The 24,674-nt window shown below is 42.3% G+C and overlaps 1 protein-coding gene across 3 annotated transcripts in view; it reads left to right on the top strand.

The window, feature by feature from the left end:
- Positions 1–16,476, top strand: part of RNF145 (ring finger protein 145) — a 58,429-nt gene extending 41,953 nt beyond the window's left edge. For all 3 annotated transcript variants that reach the window (XM_082210990.1, XM_082210989.1, XM_082210991.1), the window contains exons 5-11: positions 811–1,046; positions 4,582–4,757; positions 6,012–6,152; positions 8,063–8,245; positions 10,426–10,573; positions 11,323–11,679; positions 14,797–16,476. In XM_082210990.1, the coding sequence (XP_082067116.1) occupies positions 811–1,046; positions 4,582–4,757; positions 6,012–6,152; positions 8,063–8,245; positions 10,426–10,573; positions 11,323–11,679; positions 14,797–15,231 (1,676 nt within the window). In that variant the 3' untranslated portion in view covers positions 15,232–16,476. The remainder of the gene's footprint in view (positions 1–810; positions 1,047–4,581; positions 4,758–6,011; positions 6,153–8,062; positions 8,246–10,425; positions 10,574–11,322; positions 11,680–14,796) is intronic.
- The last annotated feature ends 8,198 nt before the right edge of the window (positions 16,477–24,674 follow it).

Here is a 24,674-nt window from a genome sequence, read left to right as displayed (position 1 = left end):
CCACAGTCCTCCCATATTTTCACAAAACATGCAGCAACCACAATTTTGCCTTCTGTTAAAAAGCAACTGAACTAGTTGAGCTATGTTTCGTATGCAGCTTTTACATATTTAGATTTGGCAGTCACACATAGTCCCAGTGCTGGATTTATGTATAAGCTAAACAAGCTATAGCTTAGGGCCCCATTCTCTTGGGGGGCCCAAAAAAGTTCAAAGGGAAAAAACAACTGGATGTACATTTCCAAAATATAAGATTAAAAAAAACAAATAAAATAAAACCTACATACAACAACAGTGTTTTGTGTTGTGTGGTTTGTGCAGTTACTCTAATCATATAAGTAATGGGCCCTGCCTGCTAGCCTGCTCCCTAGAATATTACTGGTTTGCTCATTTCTATATATAGGGTGCCTACATTCTGCATGGACTGGTTGCATGGAAACATGTGAAAATGGCTTTAGATACCTATTAGGTCCATATAGCATATATTCAACACAAAAAACAGCGACAATTTGTTGTTCGCAAAGGACATCTGGACATATAAAGAGCCCCATTACCTGCAGTAGCTATGGGCCTCATCAAACCTAAATCCGGCCCTGCAGAGTCCCCAGTGTGAACTTCTCCCTTTGCTATCGATTTAGTCCATCATTGTTGCATGAGGACAATGTATTTAATCAAAATAAGATGCGTCAGGCTGCGTTCTGGGCTGTGGCGCTGCTTAATGAGGTTACTGGGGGAGGTGGGAGCCATTAATAAGATACAGATTTTGTTGAAATTGAAAGGATGTCGCTATTCAGTGTTCTCTGTCACTTTCAGGTCAGCTTGTGGTCTGCACCCTTTGCTCCTGTGTCATGAAAACCAAACAAATCTGGCTCTTCTCTGCTCACATGCTCCCTCTGCTGGCACGGCTTTGCCTGGTCCCTCTGGAAACTATTGTGATCATCAACAAATTTGCCATGATTTTCACCGGCTTGGAAGTTCTCTATTTTTTGGCATCCAATCTTCTGGTACCATACAATCTGGCCAAGTCTGCATATAGGGAACTTGTCCAGGTAAGATGTATGCATGTTGAAATAAAGTAACTGGTTTTATCGTTAGGTCTTGCATACCTTTGTAATATGGTAGGTGCATATACATATGCAGACAAACAAACGCACCTATATCCAGCATTTAGGTATTGGATGCAAGCCTGGGTTGCTTGTAGAATATAATTGTGAGCCAATCCTAAAAATGGCTATTGTTGAGTACTGCAAAGTGCAGTGCAGGTACCGATAACACAGAGGTCTCTTTTAGCCCTGTACATCGGAGGGTTTCATTGTTGAATGGGAGAAATGCTATCTATTTCAGTTTTGCCTTATCCCATGAATTAATAGAGGCCCTATTGCCCACAGCTCCCTTTCGCCCTTGCCACCTACATTGCTTTCTGCTATGCGAAACATTTTGACAGTAGTTCCAATATGAACCATTCTTGCTGTTCATAAGCATTGCCTCCGCTTGTGTATGAGTGTTCATGAGGAATGAATTCTCTCAACCCAAAAATACTATGTATCCGTGAAGTTAATGAAACACTGAAATAGCTAATTACACTGCTGCAATCTCAAATGCAGCTGTAGAATTGAAGATGTATATAAATAACCATCAGCTTGTTAATTAACACGATGGTACGTTCTCTCTTTAACAGAGAACTTGCTATCTGATCTGTGTGTACATTCATCTGTGCGGTGATGGAAAGGAGGGGAAATGGGCAGGGGAAATTAGGGCTCTCCCAGGTGACAATCTTACTGTTTGCAAGCTGCTTTGGGATTCATTTGAATGAAAAGCAGCATTGAAATATAATAAATCAAATCAATTTAGTCTTGCTTTGTGATCTACAGTCCGTGCCAAATAGCTGAAGGATAATTAATATTGATTAATGAAACATTAAATGCAAGAACCACTGGCACTGAAGGGTGGGGTGATGGCATCACTTAATTTTACATTTAAAATTGCATTTGCTGGCAGACATGTTAGTGGAGGGAACTTCAGTACTTCTGCCTGTGGCACCCATGATGTAATTGGCTGTGGCCCCACAACATCTGCTGGAAACTGGGGGCAAGCTGAATGAAAGAGAACCCTCACAACAGTCCTGTCAAATAGTTTGGATGGATATACCTTATTTGAAAGTTTATTCAAGGTGGATCACTGAAAAAGATAATAAAATCTTTAATAAAAACATAAACCAAATGCAAAATGCAACTTTTTTAAAAAAAGTACTTGTATGTAAATAGTTTAGATTGCCTTAGTTCTTATTCATTTGAAGGCGTAAAAAATAAGCTGGCTTTCTAATGCAACCTGTGCAGGAAATCTTAATGCCTGGTAAGTACAGTGCCACACACTCTCAACATTTGCAGAAAGGTGTTTGTCCTTGACAAACAGTACTCATACCACTGTTTTGTTAATTCCCTGTGCAAATCTTGACATTTACTTGTTGAGAATATCTAAACAATCTGGAAGATGCTTACTACCTTCTGTTTGGATCATAGAGATGCTAATAAATAAATAAAAGCCTGTGATTAAGAATAACTGTGTGTAATGTAAGCTAGAGAGAATGGAGTGCTGTTTACAAGAGGACAGAATTGTCACTAAGTTAATTTCCCCCCAAATTGCATCTCAGACAAACTGCCTGCAATCAGAGCATAATTATAGCTCTGAATTGGCTTTGTGTTAAGATTCCAATATAGTGTAATTTAGGGTTAGGGCATGACAACTTCTACAAAATAACATGCTGTAATCAGAATTGTATTTGTTCTGAAACAGGGAAAATATATATTGCTCAAAACAAAAAAACTGAGGCTTTATGCTTACAAGTAAAAAAAAGATCCAATGAACTCATCCAGCAAATGTTTGTCTGTCTGTCTGTCTGTCTGTCTGTCTGTCTAATATATATTCCAGGCTAGAACTCGTCTTGTTTAATCTTGCCCAGAGTTGGCTTAACTGTATTTTGCTTACTTTGTATTCCAGTTGCTCTCACTGATCTGATTTGTTGCCTTTTCTCAACTTGAATTAATTCAGTGTAAATCAATATTTTGCTCATATGTCTCCTTCTGAGACTTGGAGGTGACATTGTTATCAATAGTTTTTTTTAATGCCAGAAGAGGCAGGGGAAATGCAGGAGGAGGATTTAAAACACACACAGAAATACTGCTTTGCAGCCATATCTCCAGAGAACTACAGTTCTTGAAAGCACATGGGTGAAGAGTAGAGTTTCTGGGCATTCTGTCTAGTGAACTTAACTCTGTTGTTTCCAGTTGCTCATGGCAGTGCATCCTTTTCTATCCCCCCATTAGGGAAACACCTTGTTGAAAGTTGAAAATGCCATATCAGGGGTAGCCAGTGTGGGGTCCTCCTTATGTTGTTGGGACTCCAACTCCCACCAATCTCAGCAAGCATAGTCACCTTGGCAAAAGCTTCCATTGCTGAAGTAACAGTTGAATCAGCGAAGTACATGTTTGCTGCTCAGCAGTGGCTAAAGAGTACAAAATTTAAGAACGGCCATTGAGAAACTGCATTTTGATATTCTGGTACTTCCATTGTTATCTGTAAAGTAGTTCTTAACCATAAATAAGTGCAACAGCTGAACTTTCAAAAAAGCCAAGCAGACTGTTGTGCACATTGCCATAGCTGAACTTCAAGCACAGAAGTTTTGTGCAGAGCTTCTTGCCTCCGTTTTACTTAGTCATCTCAAAAAGCATTTTGATCTTGCCATAATTGCTTTCCCATCCCATATTGTTCCACACACCCAACCACTACTGGTCCTACTCTTAGAGCATGATCATATTCAAAGCCTTCCATTGATGCAGAACTGAGTGTATTACTATTACGATTATTATTAATTATTATTTATACCCTGTCCATCTGGCTTAGTTTCCCCAGCCACTCTGGGCAGCTCCCAATCGAATGTTAAAAGCAATACAGCATTAAATATTAAAAACTTACCTAAACAGGGTTGCCTTCAGATGTCTTTTAAAAATAGGATAGCTATAGGATAGCTGCTTATTTCCTTGACACCTGATGGGAGGGCGTTCCACAGAGCGGGCGCCACTACCGAGAAGGCCCTTTGTCTGGTTCCCTGTAACCTCACTTCTCGCAATGAGGGAACCGCTAGAAGGCCCTCGGCGCTGGATCTCAGTGTCCAGGCTGAACGATGGGGGTGGAGATGCTCTTTCAGGTATACAGGACCAAGGCCGTTTATCATCATCATCATCATCATCTCAGTAAAGTGCCAAGACACAAAGGTGTGCCTTAATTATCAAAATGAATGCCACATGCTAGTTTAGGAACCATAGATTGCAACTGAAAAATGATTTTCTTCTTCTTCTTTTTTAAAAAGGTAAAAGTGGTGGCTCAGATTTGATACCTGTGATTAGTCAACAGGAAGGTGGCAAAAATAGTTGGCAGAGTGTCTGTTTGGTTGTGACAGTAAATGTGAATAACTGTGCCGTCACTCATTGTTTACATCCAGTGATCCCCATTTTCTCCTTCTGATATTTAGATTTTGGGGAGGCAACGGAAATCATTAAAAATCTTCTCTTCTTTTAACTTGTCCAGGTGGTTGAAGTGTATGGCCTCCTGGCCCTGGGGATGTCCCTGTGGAACCAGCTGGTGGTCCCTGTCCTCTTCATGGTCTTCTGGCTGGTACTGTTTGCTCTTCAGATTTACTCCTACTTCAGCACACGGGATCAACCTGCCTCTAGGGAGAGGCTACTCTTCCTCTTTCTAACCAGGTAATTAACAAAAAAAACTGTAGCGGGATGTTGCTAATCTGTGCTGTATAAAGCAGCATGGCTGGCTAGAACGTTATACTCTAAAATGTTTGGAGGGCATCAGGGTGCAAAAGCTGTATGCACCTGTTGGCATATACACCATCATAGAAGTTTCTACACATGTGACAGGGCTCCCCTCACAAGCAACGAAACCTGCACCACAGAGCGTTTGCGCGTACCTGCATATGCCTGCAATCCTTCCCACCTTATTTTTTAAAGGAAGAATTACAGAAATTGGGAGTTCTTGTTTCTGCTAAACTTCCTTGCCCCACCCCCCAGGAAATGGTTTTCAGGAAGAAATCTAAGAGATGGCTTCTTCGGCAGGTTTAGCAGCCAAAAATGATCAAAAGTGGTTGGCACTCTACCCCAAGGAAAGGATCTGTTGCACTGTGCTTTGTGGAGTCATTGTAGCCTTTGTCTCTCGGGGCCTTTTGCAGTCTTGCATGTTCCAGGAAGAAGAAGTTGGGTTTCATTGATAACCAGAAATAACTATAAACGGTTTAACGGGATTGCAGAGTAACACATCAGAATGGACCCAAACCCTCATGCGGCAACTTAATTTCTAATTTTACAATCATATTAGGCTTGTATTGTGCAGACATCCTTGGGCTACTGCAGACTGACACTGGAAATTGTGTAGAGAAAATACCTTGTCGACTACTAATGGAAACCTTGTATATGTACCCTTCAATGTTGGTGCCCCACCACAATTGGTTTCTTGTGTCTAATATTTGGCTAAATGGGAATTGATGTATAAATGCATTGGTATAACCTTGCATCTAACTGGACTCTTTTGGATTGAAACATCAATGAGCAAACTAAAAGTATTAATTTCTATTCGTCAATGAACGACTTGTTATCAAAATATAAGCGGACTGGACCCCCCGCCTCAATGGTACTATCTTGTAATACACATCTCCAGTAATATCACCAATAGTTGAATATTGCTGCCTGGTACATGTGTACATTTAAGACCCATTCTGAGTAGAAACGCTTTAGGATTTCACTGCTATGCTAGATGTGTAGCTTCAGCATTAGTATTTATAGAATACGGCAATGGACTGATTCATATTGATATTCCCCTGCTTACCCCTGTCTCCATTCCCCTCCTCTTCTTACTCTGTTGTTCTCCTTGTGTCTGTTTTAGCCGCATCAGGGACCACTCTGTGTATCTATGCACAAAGATCTAATTCAGCTGTATTTTCTCCCTCCTAGTATTGCAGAATGCTGCAGCACTCCCTATTCCCTCCTGGGTTTGGTGTTTACAGTCTCCTTCGTGGCACTTGGAGTTCTAACCCTCTGCAAGTTTTACCTGCAAGGCTACCGAGCATTCATGAATGACCCAGCTATGAACAGGTAAGTGCACAGCAGAGGATGCTTAAACCTTTGACAACTCAGGCTGTGTTTAGTTAGGCTGAGCACAGCATAGTGTAATCTTTCTAAATCCCGCTCGCCACAAAAATAGCATACTATATTGCTCAGGTCCTACTGTTATTAGATTTGACACTGAAATATAGGCTATCTTGTACCTTTCCCCCTAAGAGGATTGCAACTTGCTCAAGTTTTACATACACGATCACAGCTCTATATGCTTGGCTGAATTGGGCCAGAAGAGCAGGGGACCATTGGAGATCTCACAAGAGCCTCCATAGCTCACACAGGCACTTCCCAGTAAGCAAAGCAGAGAGCTTTAAAAGTTCTTTTGCACATCTGATGGTAATATTTCTCCTAAGCTTTTATTGCATTATCAGTTTGCTTTTTATATTTTTTGCTCCCTGCCAGAACACCCCAACCCAAAAGGGAAAAAAAATCCTCTTCAAGCTCCTCCCCCAGAGCTTTGTTTTAACACAGGGGTGTAGGACTTGTGGCACGTCAACTTCAGCTAACAACCATTGGCCAGAGCTGGTGTAAATTGCACTCCAGCAACATCTGGAGGGCCACAGGTTCCCCATCCCGCTTTCAACAATTCTTCTTACTTCATCCTGCAGTTTCCTTGTGATGTTTTAATGAATGTACACTTGCATTTGCTCACCATCTTGATGAGTAGCCCTAGTCGGTTGCCCTTGGCTCTCACGTCCCCGGTTTTAGATTGTAGGCTTCTCAGAGTTGCATCTGGTGTTCCTTAGCTCTCAAAAGCACCAGGCACATTGTGATATCATTTTGTGATATGTAATAACCTGTGTTCTCCTCCCTCCCTTCATACCACAGTTTCCTTCCTTTCTCTTCTGTGTGCCAACCAAAGTAATTTTGTTTCATCCTGAAAGCCTGTTTAAATTACACGGAGAGACAGCTGAAAATAGCTTCCTTTCTCCCAACAATGGCTTGGCATAAAAATAGGAATTTATAAACATTAGTGGTGCAAAATTTCTAGAATGCTGAAATCTTATATTGTTACACAAGCATATATATTGTACTCAAAAATGAGCCAAGAATCAAAGAGATCAGAAGTGATCCAGGATCATTTCAGGTGAAGACAAGATGTTGAAAAACATTCTCTGGTACCAATATTGTATTTTACAGGATATGTGCAGTTGTATTAAGTCTCAGAGCTCTGTAATGTAGGGCCCATGTGATCATTATTAATTTATATTAATTGCTAGTGATTAAATTTGTCATCTGCCCTTCACTGTAAGGTCTCAGGGTAGGTTACATCTAGAAGAAAAATACAAGGCACCAAGAAAGATTAAAAACAACCCTGCCCCCAAATACAAGAGCATTCTCTGTAACCCTATCCGACATGCAATTCTATTTATATGCATTTTTATTGTAGAAGTTCTTAGTGTTAAATCATTTCAGGATGTTTTATGGGAAGTGATTCATAAATTAGATAAATGAATAATATTATACGTATCAACTAAATAGTTTAGCTATCAAAGGCCAAAAGCAAAGTGACTGCCTTAAGTTGTAGAGAAGATGGTGCCTGACACACCTCTCCTGATAGGGAGTTCTACAGTTTGGGGGCCATCACAGAGAAGGCTCTCCCATGGGCCCACCACACACATACCTCACACCAGCCATTTTATGGATGGTGACTTGCCTAAGTCTGCCAAGTGAACAGAGATTTGAATTCCAAGACCAGTGCACTGTATTGGGGATTTGCAGCTGACAGCCAATGTCTCGAAAAAGGATCAGATGCAAAAGACAACAGAAACCCACAACATAGTTCTATGTTACGTTGTACAATTCTACAATTGAGCCAAGTTCATTAATACTACAAATGTTATTCTTGTTTCCCTCCCCCGTTTTTTTCCTTTTATGTGATGAAGAGGGATGACGGAAGGAGTCACACTTTTGATTCTGGCTGTGCAGACTGGCTTGATTGAACTGCAAGTTGTTCACCGGGCCTTTCTGCTCAGTATTATTCTCTTCATTGTGGTTGCGTCCATCCTGCAGTCCATGCTTGAGATAGCAGATCCCATTGTCTTAGCTCTGGGAGCTTCAAGAGACAAGTAAGCCGTGCATTTTCTAGTGGTGTCTATTGATTCTTGCTTTGCAAATCTAGTATATATGTGGGATTTTGGACTATGGGCTTGTTAGTTTAGGCACCAAACTATGGCTTCAAAATATGAGAATGAGCGTTCAAGGGTCATCAGGCTCACTTACTCCTTCCTTCCTTCATGCGTGATGATTGCTTTGCTGGTTGAGGCAAACTCCTGCTTGCCATTTCCTTTGAACTGATCAACTATGGGGCTTACAATCCTGGTTAGCAGAGCATGCACAAATCATAGTTTGTCAGTGTGGGCAAAACAGCAAGCAGAGGTTTGCCTCAAACTTGGGAATACAGGAGCAAACCACTGCACGATGCAAGGGAGAAGGGAGCAGCTGATCCCAAGGCTCATTGAAATCTTAGTCTCTGTTTCATTTGAACCAGCCCTGTGTGTCTGGAAGGAAGGCTTAGATCCTTAGCAGCTGAAAAGAAGTGGGATACAGGTCCTCCCTGTTCAGTCCTCTCTGCTCTCTCTGGTGCTATTTATAATGTATGGGAGTAGTTCTCAGTCTTAGTAGTCACCGTATTTTAATGCAGATATAAAGTACTAAAATAGCGTCATGAGGATTAACAGCTCTTCTGCTAAATGTCTGCCTAAGTTTATTTTTTGTGTGTATGTTCTTATGTAGAAGTTTTGAATAGTATATTGAGTTAGCACTGAAAAGGAGCAGCATGGCAGGAGGTGCAAAGGGTGGGATTTGGAGTATGGAACCAAGTCGACCAATAGCAACCGAATGAATACATAGCAGAAAGCGAGCACAGCAGCTGAGGACCATAAATCAAAGGAGTAGGGAGAGAAAACCTTGAATGTGTAAGGGTTGGAAACCTGAAATTGATTTACTAGAACAGCAAGAATTTGGGACTAAAATTGCTTTAGTGTTGCATCTTACCTGTGACCTAATGCATAATATTTGAGGGGTTTCTTTAAAAAAATGTCCTGGTTAGAAGCTATGGCTTTTTGTACCTTGCCACCGTTCCCTGTAGCTTTGTCTTTCTCTCTTCTGTGTAGCCTGAAAGCGTGGTAAATAAGAGAAGGCTTATTTATATCCACTGTGTCTTGTGTTTGTTTTGCTTAGAGGTTACTTGTGGCCAGCACAAGTTGTTGGAGCATGTTAAATGCTAAATTTATTAGCTGAGGGGAAAGGGAATATCAGAGCTGCGGAATGCAGAGCTGGCTCCTATAAATTGGCTCTGCTGGCAGCAGGCTGTAACTCAGCTCTGCTAGGTACAAACTAGGCTGGGGAAAGAAGATCTAGAAATGGCTATGGGTGGTGTCCTTAAATTTTAAGATCCAGATGTTGCGCCTTGGTATTTTCATGAATAAAAGATACAGGAATATGCAAGTCCTCTCTACACAGACACTTCTGTAGCTTGGAGTTGTGGGTTCCTTTCCTCCCCCTAGGAGACAGCGATATATCTGTGTGTCCACTTTATGCTTATGTACTGTTACAGAGAGATAACCCCTTCGGAGGGTGGGGCATGCAGTCTTCCTCCATTGAAATAGGTCATGAATGAGAGAAGCAACATGGCACTAAATAATGCTACTTTTATAAAGCTAACTGAGTGCTTTCCCCCCATCTGCTGAAACGAAAAGACAATCATGTTCAAAAGTTAAGTGGGTTGTTACATAAGAACGTAAAATGTGCCTGCTGGATCAGGCCAGTGGCCCTTCTAGTCCACCATCCTGCTCTCATAGAGGCTACCCAGATGCCCTATGAAGTCTGCCATCTGGACATGCGTGCAGCGACACTCTGCCCACCTGCAGTTCTTAGGATTCAGAGCCATGTTGTCTCTGACTAGGGGGGTAGCACGTAGCCACTGTGGCTAGTAGTCACCGATAGCCTTCTCCCCAATGAATTTGCTTAATCCTCGTTTAAAGCCGTTCGTGTTGGGGGCCATCCTTGCCTCTTGCCGGAGCAAATTCCACAATTTTAACTACACATCGCATGAAGAAGTGCTTTCTTTTACCACTTGCCTTGAATTTTCGAACATTCAGCTTCATTGGCTATCCACTGGATGCTTAACACTGGGTTTCTTCTGTGGGGATTGTGATGGTCCCCACTGAGACGATGCGACTCAGCAAGTCACTGAAGACTAAAGCCAGGGCCCTTTTTAATTTTAAAAATGTGTTTCTTTTTACAGGAGCCTTTGGAAGCATTTTCGCGCTGTGAGCCTGTGCTTGTTCCTGCTGGTCTTTCCAGCTTACATGGCCTACATGATCTGTCAGTTTTTCCACATGGACTTCTGGTTACTGATCATCATTTCTAGCAGCATTCTCACCTCCCTCCAGGTAAGGTAAAATGGCCTCCTGTATGCTGCTAATTATTTTTTAGTTCATACCTGGCAGCAAGGCCTTGTGTGGAACAAGCTGGGAAAGGATTAGAAAACCAGAGCTGGAAAGCAGAATGCAAGGTGTTGACCAGGTTGTTGTTGGGAATACAGACCGAAAGTATATGTCTTTTCCATCAAGCTTGGTCTGTGTTGCAGGCCCAAGTACAGGGCATTTGTATTTACAGATTGTAATGGGTTGCATGACAGATATACCAATTTAGAAAACTCCCATTACTAAGGAAGTTTAAACATAAACCATCTATGTCAAACAGTTGGACACAACCCAGCTAAAGCAGAGCACTTTCCATTGATTTTTAACAGCAGAGTTGACCGTGTGCTCAAATCTCTCCTGCTGAAATCAGTGAGCCTTAAAACTACTTAATGGCTGGAATGTATCTAGCGATGTTACATGTAACTTAAGCTATCCTGATCATGCCATAATGTATTTGTGTTGAAACTCTTAACATTGAAATTCAGACTTCCACTTAAAATATATAAATCATTAAAATATATTGTTCCACTTTTTTTAATAAAAAATTAAGCCTTGAGTTTGTCTTGTTAAATATATCAATTATATATTTATCATTATGCAAGTGCATTGTTAGATTAGGTATCTATATTCTTCACCCATGCAAACATAATATTGAGAAGTTCTAGCTTTGTGACTCAGTCCCCTTTTTAAATCAGTGTCATTTTTTCTTGCTCCAGGTGCTTGGAACACTCTTCATTTATGTCTTGTTTATGGTTGAGGAGTTCAGGAGAGAGCCGGTAGAAAACATGGATGATGTCATTTACTATGTGAATGGCACCTATCGACTGCTGGAGTTCCTAGTGGCTCTCTGTGTCGTTGCCTATGGTGTGTCGGAAACCATCTTTGGAGAATGGACTGTGATGGGCTCGATGATCATCTTCATTCATTCCTATTACAATGTGTGGCTTCGTGCTCAATTGGGATGGAAGAGTTTTCTTCTCCGCAGGGATGCTGTGAATAAGATCAAATCACTGCCCACTGCTACCAAAGACCAGTTGGAACAACACAATGATATCTGTGCCATCTGCTATCAGGTGTGTAGTTCTTCTGAAATGGTACTTTTGTGGATATTGTTCTGCCTCCTTATGGTATTTTATTGGAAGAGCTGAAGTTTATGCCTTTGAATTGGGTTAGAAATTAATTGAACTGGGGAATTTATTACTACTACTACTACTACTACTACTACTAATAATAATAATAATAATAATAATTTATTATTTATACCCCGCCCATCTGGCTGGGCCTCCCCAGCCACTCTGGGCGGCTTCCATAGAAACCAAAAATACAATAAAATATCACACGTTAAAAACTTCCCTGAACAGGGCTGCCTTAAGATGTCTTCTGAATGTCAGGTAGTTGTTTATCGCTTTGACATCTGCTGGAAGGGCGTTCCACAGGGCAGGCGCCACTACCGAGAAGGCCCTCTGCCTGGTTCCCTGTAGCTTTGCTTCTCGCAATGAGGGAACCGCCAGAAGGCCCTCGGCGCTGGACCTCAGCGTCCGGGCAGAATGATGGGGGTGGAGACGCTCCTTCAGGTATACTGGACCGAGGCCGTTTAGGGCTTTAAAGGTCAGCACCAACACTTTGAATTGTGCTCGGACTGGGAGCCAATGTAGGTCTTTCAAGACCGGTGTTATATGGTCTCGGTGGCCGCCCCCAGTCACCAGTCTAGCTGCCGCATTCTGGATTAGTTGTAGTTTCCGAGTCACCTTCAAAGGTAGCCCCACGTAGAGTGCATTGCAGTAGTCCAAGCAGGAGATAACCAGAGCATGCACCACTCTGGCGAGACAGTCGCAGGCAGATAGGGTCTCAGCCTACGTACCAGATGGAGCTGGTAAACAGCTGCCCTGGACACAGATTTGACCTGTGCCTCCATGGACAGCTGTGAGTCCAAAATGACTCCCAGGCTGCGCACCTGGTCCTTCAGGGGCACAGTTACCCCATTCAGGACCAGGGAATCCTCCACACCTGCCCGCCTCCTGTCCCCCCAAAACAGTACTTCTGTCTTGTCAGGATTCAACCTCAATCTGTTAGCCGCCATCCATCCTCCAACCGCCTCCAGACACTCACACAGGACCTTCACCGCCTTCACTGGTTCTGATTTAAAGGAGAGGTAGTACTACTGTTACTACTGTTACTATTGTTGTTGCTATTTAAATTTGTATTCCGCCCTTCATCCATAGATCTTAGGGCAGTTCACAACATAAAATTACAGTGCAATTGTCCTGCAGGGCTAGCACTTCCACCTGTGCAATGGAGGAGTGGGAGCAAGGCTGCCCCTTCACTATGATTCCTGCATTGCAGGGGGTTGGTCTAGATGACCCTCAGGGTCACTTCCTGTTCTATAATTCTATGATTTGCCAGCCTGTCTGCACAATGACCTGACTTGTATGATTCTTCCCTTCAGAAGAGTAATAGATGGTGTAGATTAAGTCATTATATTTCCAAGACTTCAAGTAGTATATCCACATCACACATTTTGTTATGCACTACTTCCCCCGTGCAAATTGTAGCCCCAGCCCAGTTAAGTGTTTGAGCTGGGCCAGCCTCTTCACCAGTCACAATTAAAAACAAAACAAAAAAAAGTGGTCAAAGGCAGATGATGCCTGTAATTTTGTAAGATGCATCAAACATAGCTTTTTAAATAAACCAAAGCTTCACATTTTAATTCATCTTGAAGTCATATCTTTTGAAACAAATGTAACTGCTTTATAAAGGATCTCACTTTGACAATTGTGCCCGAAATAAATTGCGTGATGTGTATGCTGATAAGCTTGCAATGGCAACTTGCTTTGCAGCCAATGTTTGTAGCCACCCAGAGATGCAGGTAGGCTGTTGGGTTCCTTCGCACACAGTCTCAACTAGTTTCTCCAAACCCTTGCAAGAACAATTTAATCTCTGAGGCCTGTTCACTGCATCCCTGAAGAACCAGTTGGGCAGAAATTAAAAGGCCAATTATCTAAATTAGATCTAGCCTTTTAAGTGAGCATTAATAATGAAGTTAAAATAAAAACCTGGAAGCAACACTTCCACATTTGTGCTTTAAACTCCCCCAAAACTGTCTTTTCTTCCTAAGAGTGCATGTTGGATCTGAATGAAGTGGTTGTATTGATGGCTCTTGGAATACAAAGCTTCTTGTACTTTCCTAGCTACAGTTTAGGAGCATCAAATCCAAGCCACAGGTTACTAGTAGAGCACATGCACTGCATATATAAGGATCCAGGTTCAATGGAACTGCCAGTGAAAAATGCTTCAGGCAGGCATCTGCATATTTGGGCTAGTCTTGGTAGCCAACCAGAAATTGTGCCAGGAACTTGCTGCTCTTTCCAGGGATGGTACCCTCTCCCTGACCTCGTGCTGCACCCCAACAATCAGTGTGAAGTCAGGGACCTTCTCCAGCACCAGCTTAGAGAAGCTTGGAGCTGAGGTTGGGGGCATTCCAGCAATCATTCTGCACTTTTGAGGAACCCTCATTACCTTGGAAATAGAGCGCCAAAGCAGTAGGCCCTTTCCAAGCTTGGAACTGGAAAAGGGGAGTGGAGATAATCTTGCAGTTGTGCTGCACTTTGGAGGCTTTCAAAGAACTTCAGAAGCCCAGTACACTGTCCTCGTCTCCAAGGGCGTTGGCTCCTGGGGGCCAAGGCACTATGCCCCCCATCTTATTTTTTAGGGGGCTGGGCTCCCTCAATATTCAGTGGGCTCCACGTGTGATGTCAGGACATCACATCAGACCCCCTCAATTGTCTGGAGAAGCTGGCGCCTCTGCTTGTCTCCCTTTCCTGTTCAAAGGTTGGGAGAGTGACTTATCATGCTAGCCAAAGGGTGATGGGACATGCTGTTTCTGCACAGAATTGTGGCATTCATCCAGCTGTGTCTATGTAGTTCTTGCACTGCAAATCCTTAGTAATTAAGATTTAGCCTACTTGCCTAGAATGAAATATTATGCTTTGTGCTTTGCTGTTCTCGTGTGTTACTAATGCATAGATATAAAGCAAGTCTCCTCTGTGTATGAATAAAGGGTGACAACTGAACATGGGCAGTTGGGTCATTGTGGTTTACCTTTTAGCAGTCCATGCTGAGTTTTAGGGTAGCTTCAGGACTCTGCGTGTTTGCTTGGGCGCTGTGTGATCCTTCTGCCTTCTTTCTTTCAGGACATGAAATCTGCTATCATCACGCCTTGCGGCCATTTCTTTCATGCGGGCTGCCTTAAGAAATGGCTTTATGTGCAAGAAACCTGCCCCCTGTGCCACTGCCAACTTAAAAACCAGACTCAGCCCCCGGGGCTAGGATTGGAGCCCGTGCCACAACCAAATCCCGGAGCGGAACAAAACACTGTTCAGCAACAAGCCACTGAGCCCGCCGGTGCAGAGCACCAGGAAAGGGCAGGAGGCAAACCTATTGACAATGGACAAGCTGCCAAAGGATCAGGCTCCCTGCAGGACTCTGTCGATGTGAAGGATGACTCTGTCAGTCTGGACACTGCATCTTCCAGTGAGTCTGGCCAGGGGGAAACTGCCGCCGAAAGGCCGGCTAAAGAACGGGAAGAAGTTGCAACGCGAGATCTAGGGAGCTGCATCCAGAATTGAACAGGCGGGCGCTGGTGGAAGAATTAAGCACTCCAGGAGCTCCTGATTTGGCAGACGGAATCTGAAACCCTTTATTTGTCTCGAACAAGTTTTAACTCTCAGAATGCTGGCCAAAATGTATTTATGATATCCTATGCTGATTTTCTGTGAGCTGCTTCGTTTACAGGGCTGCCAGTGGATTCCACTGGAAACTACCTTAGAAGCTGCCACCATGTTGCAAAAGGGCAGAAACTGGAAATCAAAACTCAGTATTGTTGGAAGGGAAAGTTGGGCGGCGGGAGGTGGGGAACAAATGTGAGGATGTTGGGGTGTGAGTGGAGAGAGAGGAAGAGAGATTAAAATAAAGGACAGTGTTGTTTAAATGGAAAAGGGAGAATAAAATTCAAGGGCAATAGAGGTTTGAGTCCATATCCTTGGCCTTGTCTTTCTACAGTGAGCGGAGCTCAGTCGAGAACAGTGACACAACTCCTGTAGATCTCAGAAGTAACAATAAACAAATCAAGGATTGTGTTGGGACAGGGCAGCACTCAAGTAAGTCGAGTGTGGTGCTTTGGGCATGTCGGGGTAGGGCATTTGCATTCATGTAATCTATAGCAACTCTTGAATTTTTATGATGGAGTCTTAAACACTTCAATGTTTTAGAAAAACTTTTTTGTTCATGAACTTTCTGGACAGCATGGGCTGTGTGAAGTCATTAAAGCTCCGGTGAACTTTCTGTCTCGCCTCCAGCAGTGAGTGCAAGAGAGAACTGGGAGGAGTTTTATGGTGCTGATTGAAGCCTCTCAGTGCTGTTGAGTTGTGTAGTGTATAATTTCTTGCAGATGAATTGAAGCAGTATTAATCTCCTGGCAATATTTGCACCTTTGGGAATGAGTACATCAATTGTATGATCAAACGCCGCAAATGCCACTCCTAAAGCTGTTAATAGGATTTGCACCTTTTTCTTCCCCTTCCCCCTTCTTTGACAAAAATGTGTGTGTATTTAAATTTTTACATTCATCATGGCTTTCAGGTAGAACTAGGGATGTGGGAGGGATGGGAGCTGGCAATTTTTTATGTGAATTTTGATATGAAAAGGAACTAGTCACTTATTTATACACTAGGCTTGGCTCATTTTTTTGTTTTTCTCGAGAGTTGTTGTTCCTAATGTGAAATGTGACATTACTTTATTTTTTAGTAGTGAATTTGGATGTAGACTGACAGACATAGCTGAATGTCTCAATAAAGTACTTTTGAAGATTTTTACATTTTGATTGTCTTGTTCTTCCATAGGAAAGTTTCTTACATTGCAGGATTTTAGACTAGATTACACTTGGGATCCTTTCAAACCCTACAATTCTAGAATTCCTCACAACCCTGTGAGGCAAGGCTACATTATCCTTATTCTATAGAGTATGAACTGAAGCTAAGGTTGCAATCCTAATAATTTAATCATATATACTAATAATAAACTCATTATATGAGTATCTGCCTAATGGCATCATCCATACACAGGTAGGCAATATAAGGCTTGGGAAAACCCTAATGTTTGTAGGAGTTGTAAGACTACAATAACACACACTAACATATGTTAAATCTATATATTTTGGAAAGTGGTTTGTCTGTTTGTTCTATGTAGGTACGGACACCTGTTGAGATAATCATCACCAAACATGACATGAGTATTCACCGTATGGGAGCAGCAGCTTTAGTCAACATTTGGATGCTGGCTGCCATTTTGAATCAAGATGGTAGAGCAAAACGTGACTTTATCCTGACTCTGCCCATTTTGGGGCTTAAGTTCAGCCGCCTCTCAAGATACTATCACCAGACTCGGCACAAGGCTTCCCAAGGTGGAGCTGGCAGACTTTATTGCCCTTTGGGTGCCAAGCACGATTTTGAATCAAGGCAGACCAAAACGTCACTTTGGCATGACTTCAGATTTGTGGCATCGCAAGTCCAAACTCGCAAATTACGCTATCCATTTAACAAACATATTTTTAGGTTTCCAAAAATTCCCAGGCAGCAATGGGCACATCCCACTACCATAAACATAAAATAAAATTCCTGCAGTGTATGAAAACACCAACAGGAGAGAGCCCCCACCCCCCAGCAAATAATAATAATCTGAGGTCTGAGCATACTTAGTGGACACAAAATACTGATTATTGGTGCAGTGGGGTTAGGTAACGCAATGGAGTGGGGAGGAGGCTGGAAACCTGAGGAGCAGCACTGCATTTTGCTACAGCTCACACTTGTTACTTCCCATGTAATGTTACGGAATGGAATAAGTGTGGTTACAATTAAGGCTGTGTCTGTATAGCTGATCAGAAATGTGAACCTAAGAAATATGGTTCCTAGGAACCTAAGGAAGATTATTCCTCTCCCCAGCTGCTTCATTTTAAGGACTTGTCTGCTTTCCCTTATCTTCATTTTACAGCTATGCAGGGGTTTGTTTGTTTACAGAAGCAAAACGTCTTTTTAATAAGGAGCTTGTAAAAAGATACAGCCACAAAAAAGATGCAACTTAACCTACATTAACACCACACTCCCTCTGCTTGTTAGATCTGCTGCTTCAGGCTCGCTGCTAGAGTAGAATATGTTGATACCTGTAATCTGCAGCACAGAGAGCAGCCGACCAAACTGCGGCTGCCGTTGATCGATCACAGCGATCAACAGGTCGGCCTCTGGAGGGCAGACGATACCTAAAAGGGAGAAGATGCTCCATCTATATGCTGTGATAAAGGGCATCAAGGAGTTGTGGGAAATATCAGGAAACTGATAGGGTGCAATTTATGTTGAGCTTTGTGTATAGATAACTAGCCAAAACAAAGCTGGAAATGACCACATTTTATAGTTTCAGGAACTCTTCCATCAACAACTGGGAGAAAACTACCACTCAGCCATGCAGGCTGTGAGAACAGAAGAATGGATAAAGCACAGCAAATGTTATACAGTGCCTCTTTGCAAGATCTGGCTTAAAACAAGAAAATGCAATAATTGAAACGCAGCCCTTGGGTAGTGGTACGATAAGCGATTCTTCCCAATCCTGGTCTGATCTGGAATTTATCTTGGGAAAACTAAATTTAAAACTATGCATTTGCTAGCCATTTAGATGTTTATTCTGGACTTCCACAATTTAGCTCAATATGGATCCCTAGCTTGGAGGCTTCTAGCACCATGGCAGGAGCTCCTCACTCCTATGGGAGCCTTTTCATAGGCAAACTTACGAGAGGTGGAGGAATACTTTTTATTTTTGCCTAGGAGAACACGACAGCCCATTCACTGGTATGGGAGATAGTAAAGGTTTGTGCTCACCATATGGATGGGTAGTTAAACTCTCTTCCTGCCCCTGGTGACCCCCAGTTTCTTGGCAGTGTTCCCAACAGCCTTTCAAATTCTAGCTCCTCTCAAAAAATTGCAAGAGATACACGAGGGAGCCGCTGTTCCTTTCTTAAGCCATGCTCTCAGTTCCGATTTGTTAGCATTTCTAAATTGTGACATTAGCCTGTGACTCCATGAGGTGATCTTCCTTCCCCCAGATGTTGAAATCAGGTTTCCTCCTCATGTGGAGGAGATCTATATACATACATCAGTACATGGAAAAGGCATGGCCATGGAGTGTAGCTGGTGGGCACATTGGTAGCAATGGAGCTGTTGGGCAGGATTCCAACCCCTAGCTCAATAAATGGGGGGGGGGGTTTCCATCTGAACACCTTTAAAGAAATTGGACCAAAACACATCTAGATAGATATTTCTATGAGCCACTGACTCAGGGCAGTAGATTATAGCTTTGACTCTTGCCAGTTGTCAGTTGTTAGTCATTCTGCGGTGCCTAAAGTGTGCCTTGCTGAGAAACACCCAGGTCTTAATTTTTAAACTTACAGAGTTAAGTACATAAGAACAGCTTGCTGGATCAGGCCAATAGTCCATCTACTTCAGCATCCTCTTCTCACAGTGGCCAACCAGATGCCTGTGGGAAGCCTGCAAGAAAGACTTGAGTGCAACTGCATTCTCCCAACATCTGATTCCCAGCAACTATTCAAAGTCACTCTGCCTCTGATAATGGAGATGTAAAGGTAAAGGGACCACTGACAATTAAGTCCAGTTGCAAACGACTCTGGGGTTGCGGTGCTCATCTCACTTTAAAGGCCAAGGGAGCCAGCGTTCGTCTGCTTCCACAGACAGTTTTTTCCGGGTCATGTAGCCACTTCTGGCGAACCCAGAGCAGCGCACGGAAACGCCGTTTACCTTCCCGACTGAGTGGTACCTATTTATCTACTTGCACTGTGTGCTTTCGAACTGCTAGGTTAGCAGGAGCTGGGACGGAACAACGGGAGCTCACCCCGTCGTGGAGATTCGAACCGCCAACCTTTCAATCGGCAAGCCCAAGCGGCACAGTGGTTTAACCCACAGCACCACTCACGTTCCAATAGTGGAGACAGAGCACAACAATTATTGATAGCCTTGTCCGCCATGAGTTTGTCTAATTCACTCTGAAAGGCATTCAAGTTGGTGGCTGTCACTCCACCTTGGGGGAGCAAATTCCATGTGAGGTCCTTTACTTTTTCCTGTCCTGAATCTTCCAACAGTCTTCTCCAGCTGAAACTACAAGTGCTACATACCACAGATATTTGCAGGGCAGATATGGAAAACAGTGTAAAGGGGAGGCAGGTAGGTGGACAAGGATACTTTCAGGCAATGCCTGATATTTAGAGGAAGCGAGATACACAGGACATAACTTCCTTTGTACATTGGAGCGCAATGTTTTCTCTTTTTTTGAAACCTCTTCCTAGCATTTCTTAGCATTGCCTTCAAAGCTGAGAAAAGAAAACAGAAGGTCTTGGCTGGAATGCAGAGGGATTAAGTTTGTATTTATTTCCCCTGCTCTGAGCTCGTATTGTGCAGTTTGGAAAGGAAATGTGCTTGAAAGATGGGTTCCTCCATAAACTCTTCCAACGTCTGTTTGTTTTTAGATGGAAATTATTTTCTCAGAGACCCAGCCTGCGAGGAAGTGGGTGTTGATAAGTAAGGCAAAATAAGAAAGCACAGCCTACCACACAGAAGACTTTTAGAAGACATCTGAAGACAACCCTGAGAAGTTTTTAATGGTTGATGTTTTATTTTGTTTTTAATATTTTGTTGGGAGCTTCCCAGAGTAGCTGGGGCAACCCAGATAGGTGGTATATTATTATTATTATTATTATTATTATTATTATTATTATTATTATTATTATTATTAGTTGTTGTTGTTGTTGTAGTTGCTGTTTCCATTAACATGGGCAGTTTAGCAGACATAGCACCTCGGCTCTGCTTCCCCTTTGTACTTTGCATGACTGCAGCATCTGGGCTTGATTAGGCATGTGACCTTCACCTGTTCCAGGCCTACTCCAGATGACGATTCCCACACCACCTTCTAGAGCTAACGAGCACCACCTAGCCAGCTGGTGAGCTTCACCTCAGAGCCTGCTCCCTACACCTCAGAGCCCGCCATGTTTGTAGAGACAGCGGCCCCTCTGGTTCTGCTATTCTCTGTCACCCTGTGAGTACTTCCTTACCCATCCCCTGCTTGTCCCTGTGTGTCCCAGTCCCAGTTACACCCCTCTCTGAGATCCTCCTCTTCCCCATTGTCCTGCCAGTTCATGACACATGGCTACTGAGCATGCTCAATCTTTATTGCGTTGGGTTGTAGTGTGTGGTTGTTGGTTTTTAAAAATAGTTGTTATACTTCTGCAAACTTCGGTGTTGCCCCAAAGCAAGTTGCTGCCTACCTCTTGTTTCACAGTGGTTCTGTTTTGATTGTAATCCTAATTAGAGTCCAATCTATTCTAACCCGATCCTTTAAGCTTGTGGGGAGTCCCTATTTGTGCCCCCCCCCCGCAAAAACCATGCATTCAGTACTGTGGGCCCAATTTTATGGAACTCCATCTCAAGTAATTGAGCATGTGGGTGACGCAGCTCTCCTGACAGTGTGTCATTAGGAGATATCCAGAGGTGTGAGTGATCAGCTCAAGTGGATTCCGGACTTTCCTAAACTGCAGTTTGGTTAGATGATGGCCAGTGATTTGGTCAGTGAGCACTTGCTACTGCTGTGTAGAAGCAGAATGAAAGGCTGGTGTCTGCGGAAGAGATTTATCTTCACCCAAGTTCAGAGGCGGCCTTTACCCTGTAGTTCTGTGGCAAGCACCATAGCTCCGAGGCAGAGCATAGACTATGCATGGAAAAGATCCCAAGTTAAAACTCTGGCATCTTTTGCCTGAAATGCTGGAGAGCTGCTCCCATCCTTGTAAACAATACCAAGCGAGATGAACTCAGCATAAGAGATCTTCCTCTGTTTCCATGAGCTTATTTGAGGTTGCTTTTGGATAGAGGTACAGTGGTACCTCGGTTTTCGAACGTAATCCTTTCCATAAGACCGTTCGAGTTCTGAAACATTTGAAAACCGAAAACTCAATAGCTGACAGCTAGGCCTCAGGATCTTGCACTCAGCAGAAGCTGCATGGCATGTTCGACTTCTGAGGCATGTTCGAAAACCAAAGCATTTACTTCTTTCCTGCTTGGCAGGGGGTTGGACTCGATGGCCCTTGTGGTCTCTTCCAACTCTATGATTCTATGATTCTATGATTCTACTTCCAGGTTTATGGCTGAAGTCTGGTCATTGTGAACATACTATGCCAACTGCACTCACTCCTCATCTGTTTCTAGGCCCAATTCAAAGTTTTTGACCCTTTAAAGTCCTTCACAATTTTAGGTCCAGCCATAGTACTTGCCTGCCCTTCATAAGTACCGCTAACTGCCAATATATTCAGATTTTCAGTTGAGGGCATCGTTATTGTTAACTGCCTTATACTGTTGCTAGCTGCCTTATACTATTTTTGTGCTTTTGTGGCCTTTCATTTTGTATGTTTTTAAAAGTTTCTTGCAAACTGTCCTGGGAATATGATTGATGTGGCTGTGCAAAAAGGCCTATAATTAATTAAAATGCCACATGGCAGTTTACATGAAAGACTTTAAAATATTTGTGCTTTATTTTCTCACACACTTAAAATAACAGCAGTGTTATACCAGGACTCTAGATCAGAGGCCTTTAGCCAAACTATAATTTAATGACTCTCTATGGGTCAGTTGTATGCATGCGCCCCAATATTTGTGGATGCCCCTCCATAGAAGCCTTGCATGGCCACAATGGAAGAAATGCCACAAGGAAATGAAAATCTAATGTGAAGGATCTTTCTTTTCCTTCACTACGTTTTTAAAGTTTTACAGTATTGTATGTTAAGATTATCCTTTTAAAATATATTTAATAATAAACCATTTTCCTCTTTGCACAAAATACAGAACAAATATGATCTATCCAATAAACAACAATATGCAACATAAGTCAGGTTGGTTTGTAGCCAATGATAGCCATACTCAGAGTAGACCCACTGAAAATCACAGACATTCATTAATTTCAGTAGGTCTACTCTGAGTATAATTTAGTTGGCTTCAACTGTTTGTGCTTAAATTGGTCCTGAGAGAAAGGAACTATGACACTTCTGTAGCTGGAAAAAAGTATAATTTAGGAAATAAAGGCATTAGGATAGATGTTCTCTTGTTGCCCTCAGGATTCTTTGGAAAAATCACTTTCTCCACTCATTTCTTTATTTTGGAATGCAGCATGGGACCATCTCCTAAATTTCCATCTTGCACAAGTTGAACATTATACCTTTCTGAAACTTAGCTCTGATTAAGAGCCAGCCTAAAAGCTGCTCTGTTTGCAGTCATATTCATCCTTTAGGATTCCTGCCAACCAAGTAGATTATCACTATTCGTATGCTTAGACATGTAGGAAAGAGAGGGAGACTCTTACTCACAGCCAGCTACTAGGTATGTCTACGAGTGTAGATGCATTAGCAATAGGTTAGTTATCAGGAAATTTACAGGCTGGTCCTTTGAATGAGCCCAATGATTTAAAGTTCCATGTTTGTCTATAATTGTCTTACATGTGTTTTTTTTTAACTGTATTAATAGCACTAAATGAGAGATGGTATTAAAAAATGCTACCGCTAGTTGCCACTGGATGGCACCATGGTTATGGAAACCAACAAGCTCTTTCAAATTTCTTCATGAGAAATGAAGACACTTAATAAATGATATGTTTATTGTATCAAAAAATGTTTTAGTTAGCAGTGTTGTGGCTTTGAAAAATGTTTAATGTAACTGCATGAAAAAACTGTACTTGCAGATTTGTTTGCTTCCTTTCCTTTTAATGCTCCGTTTTCTGTGTTCCTTACAGAGAAGATTCAAAGTGAAATGAATTACAAGGCAGAAAATAATCACTCTTTCATAAGGTCCATGCTGTAAATTGTGAGTATTTCATAAATAAGCCTTTGCTGAAATTAATTAGGAACCCCTTTTACTCCTTGTGTTCACTGAATTTGTCACTTTCTGCATTCTATGGACTTCTAATATGCCACCTTCAAATTTAAAAATAAAAGCTGTGTGCTATACTGCTAAAAATGTAATTCCACACTTTCCCTAAATCAACACACCACATAAAGTACGTATAAGAACATATGGATTGTCTGAAACTCATTAATTAGGATGGCATAGAACAGTGTCCCCAAACTTTTTTTCCCACCATGGGCCACGTTAAAATTGCGGAGTGTCTTGGCAGATTTTCCCCCCTGCCTGTTGTAGCAAGTGCAATGCACTATTCAAAATGCTGTATGATTCTTAATCACATTTTATTGTGGCTTTTATTTCTTATATATTGCATTTTATTATATTACCATTTGAATTGCAATATGAGAAATAAATGAAGCAATGAAAAATCAATATTAATATTTCGTGCCATGGGTGTCCCATTTCCTGTCTTCAAGCACAAATCCACAGACATGACACAGACCACCTTAATGAAGTTCATGGACTGATGGTAGACTGTGGAGCACCATTTGGGAACCGCTGGTGTAGAATGTCGACAGGTTTCCTTTTAATTCAATCCTTGGTTCAGAAATCTATACTGCCCCCATATTAAGCAACTATGTATAATAATCATATGTGGGCAGCTGGGATTATCCTGCTAGCTCCACCCACTAGGCTAGTTCCACCTCCCTGAGTTGGAGGGTGACTATGGAAAGCAGTGGGTGTTCTTCTGAATGTTTCCTGTGTGTTTTAGAGCCCTGATCCCCCCCCCAGTTTTCTAAAGTGTAGTTGCAAAGTAGAGGAGGCTCCCCTCTTTGTGCAGTTTCCCTCCAACTCATGGTGGGTGATAAGAATAAATCTCTCATAAGCAATAAGAAATGCTAGTTTTAAGCAGTTATGAAGAATGATGTTTAAGAGAGCTTAAAGGGAAAAGGCAGAAATGTACATGAGAGACAATTAAGAAGCATTATAAATCTATCTACGCTATACAGCTACTCACAGACAGAGGCCTCTGGTCTCCTCATGAGTAACTTAACATCCTGGATGATCAGTTGGAG

This window comes from Podarcis vaucheri (genome assembly GCF_965113315.1).
Source record: "Podarcis vaucheri genome assembly, chromosome: 2".
NCBI lineage: Eukaryota > Metazoa > Chordata > Lepidosauria > Squamata > Lacertidae > Podarcis > Podarcis vaucheri.
Note: the sequence above shows the minus strand (reverse complement) of the source record. Positions and strands in the feature narration are given on the sequence as shown.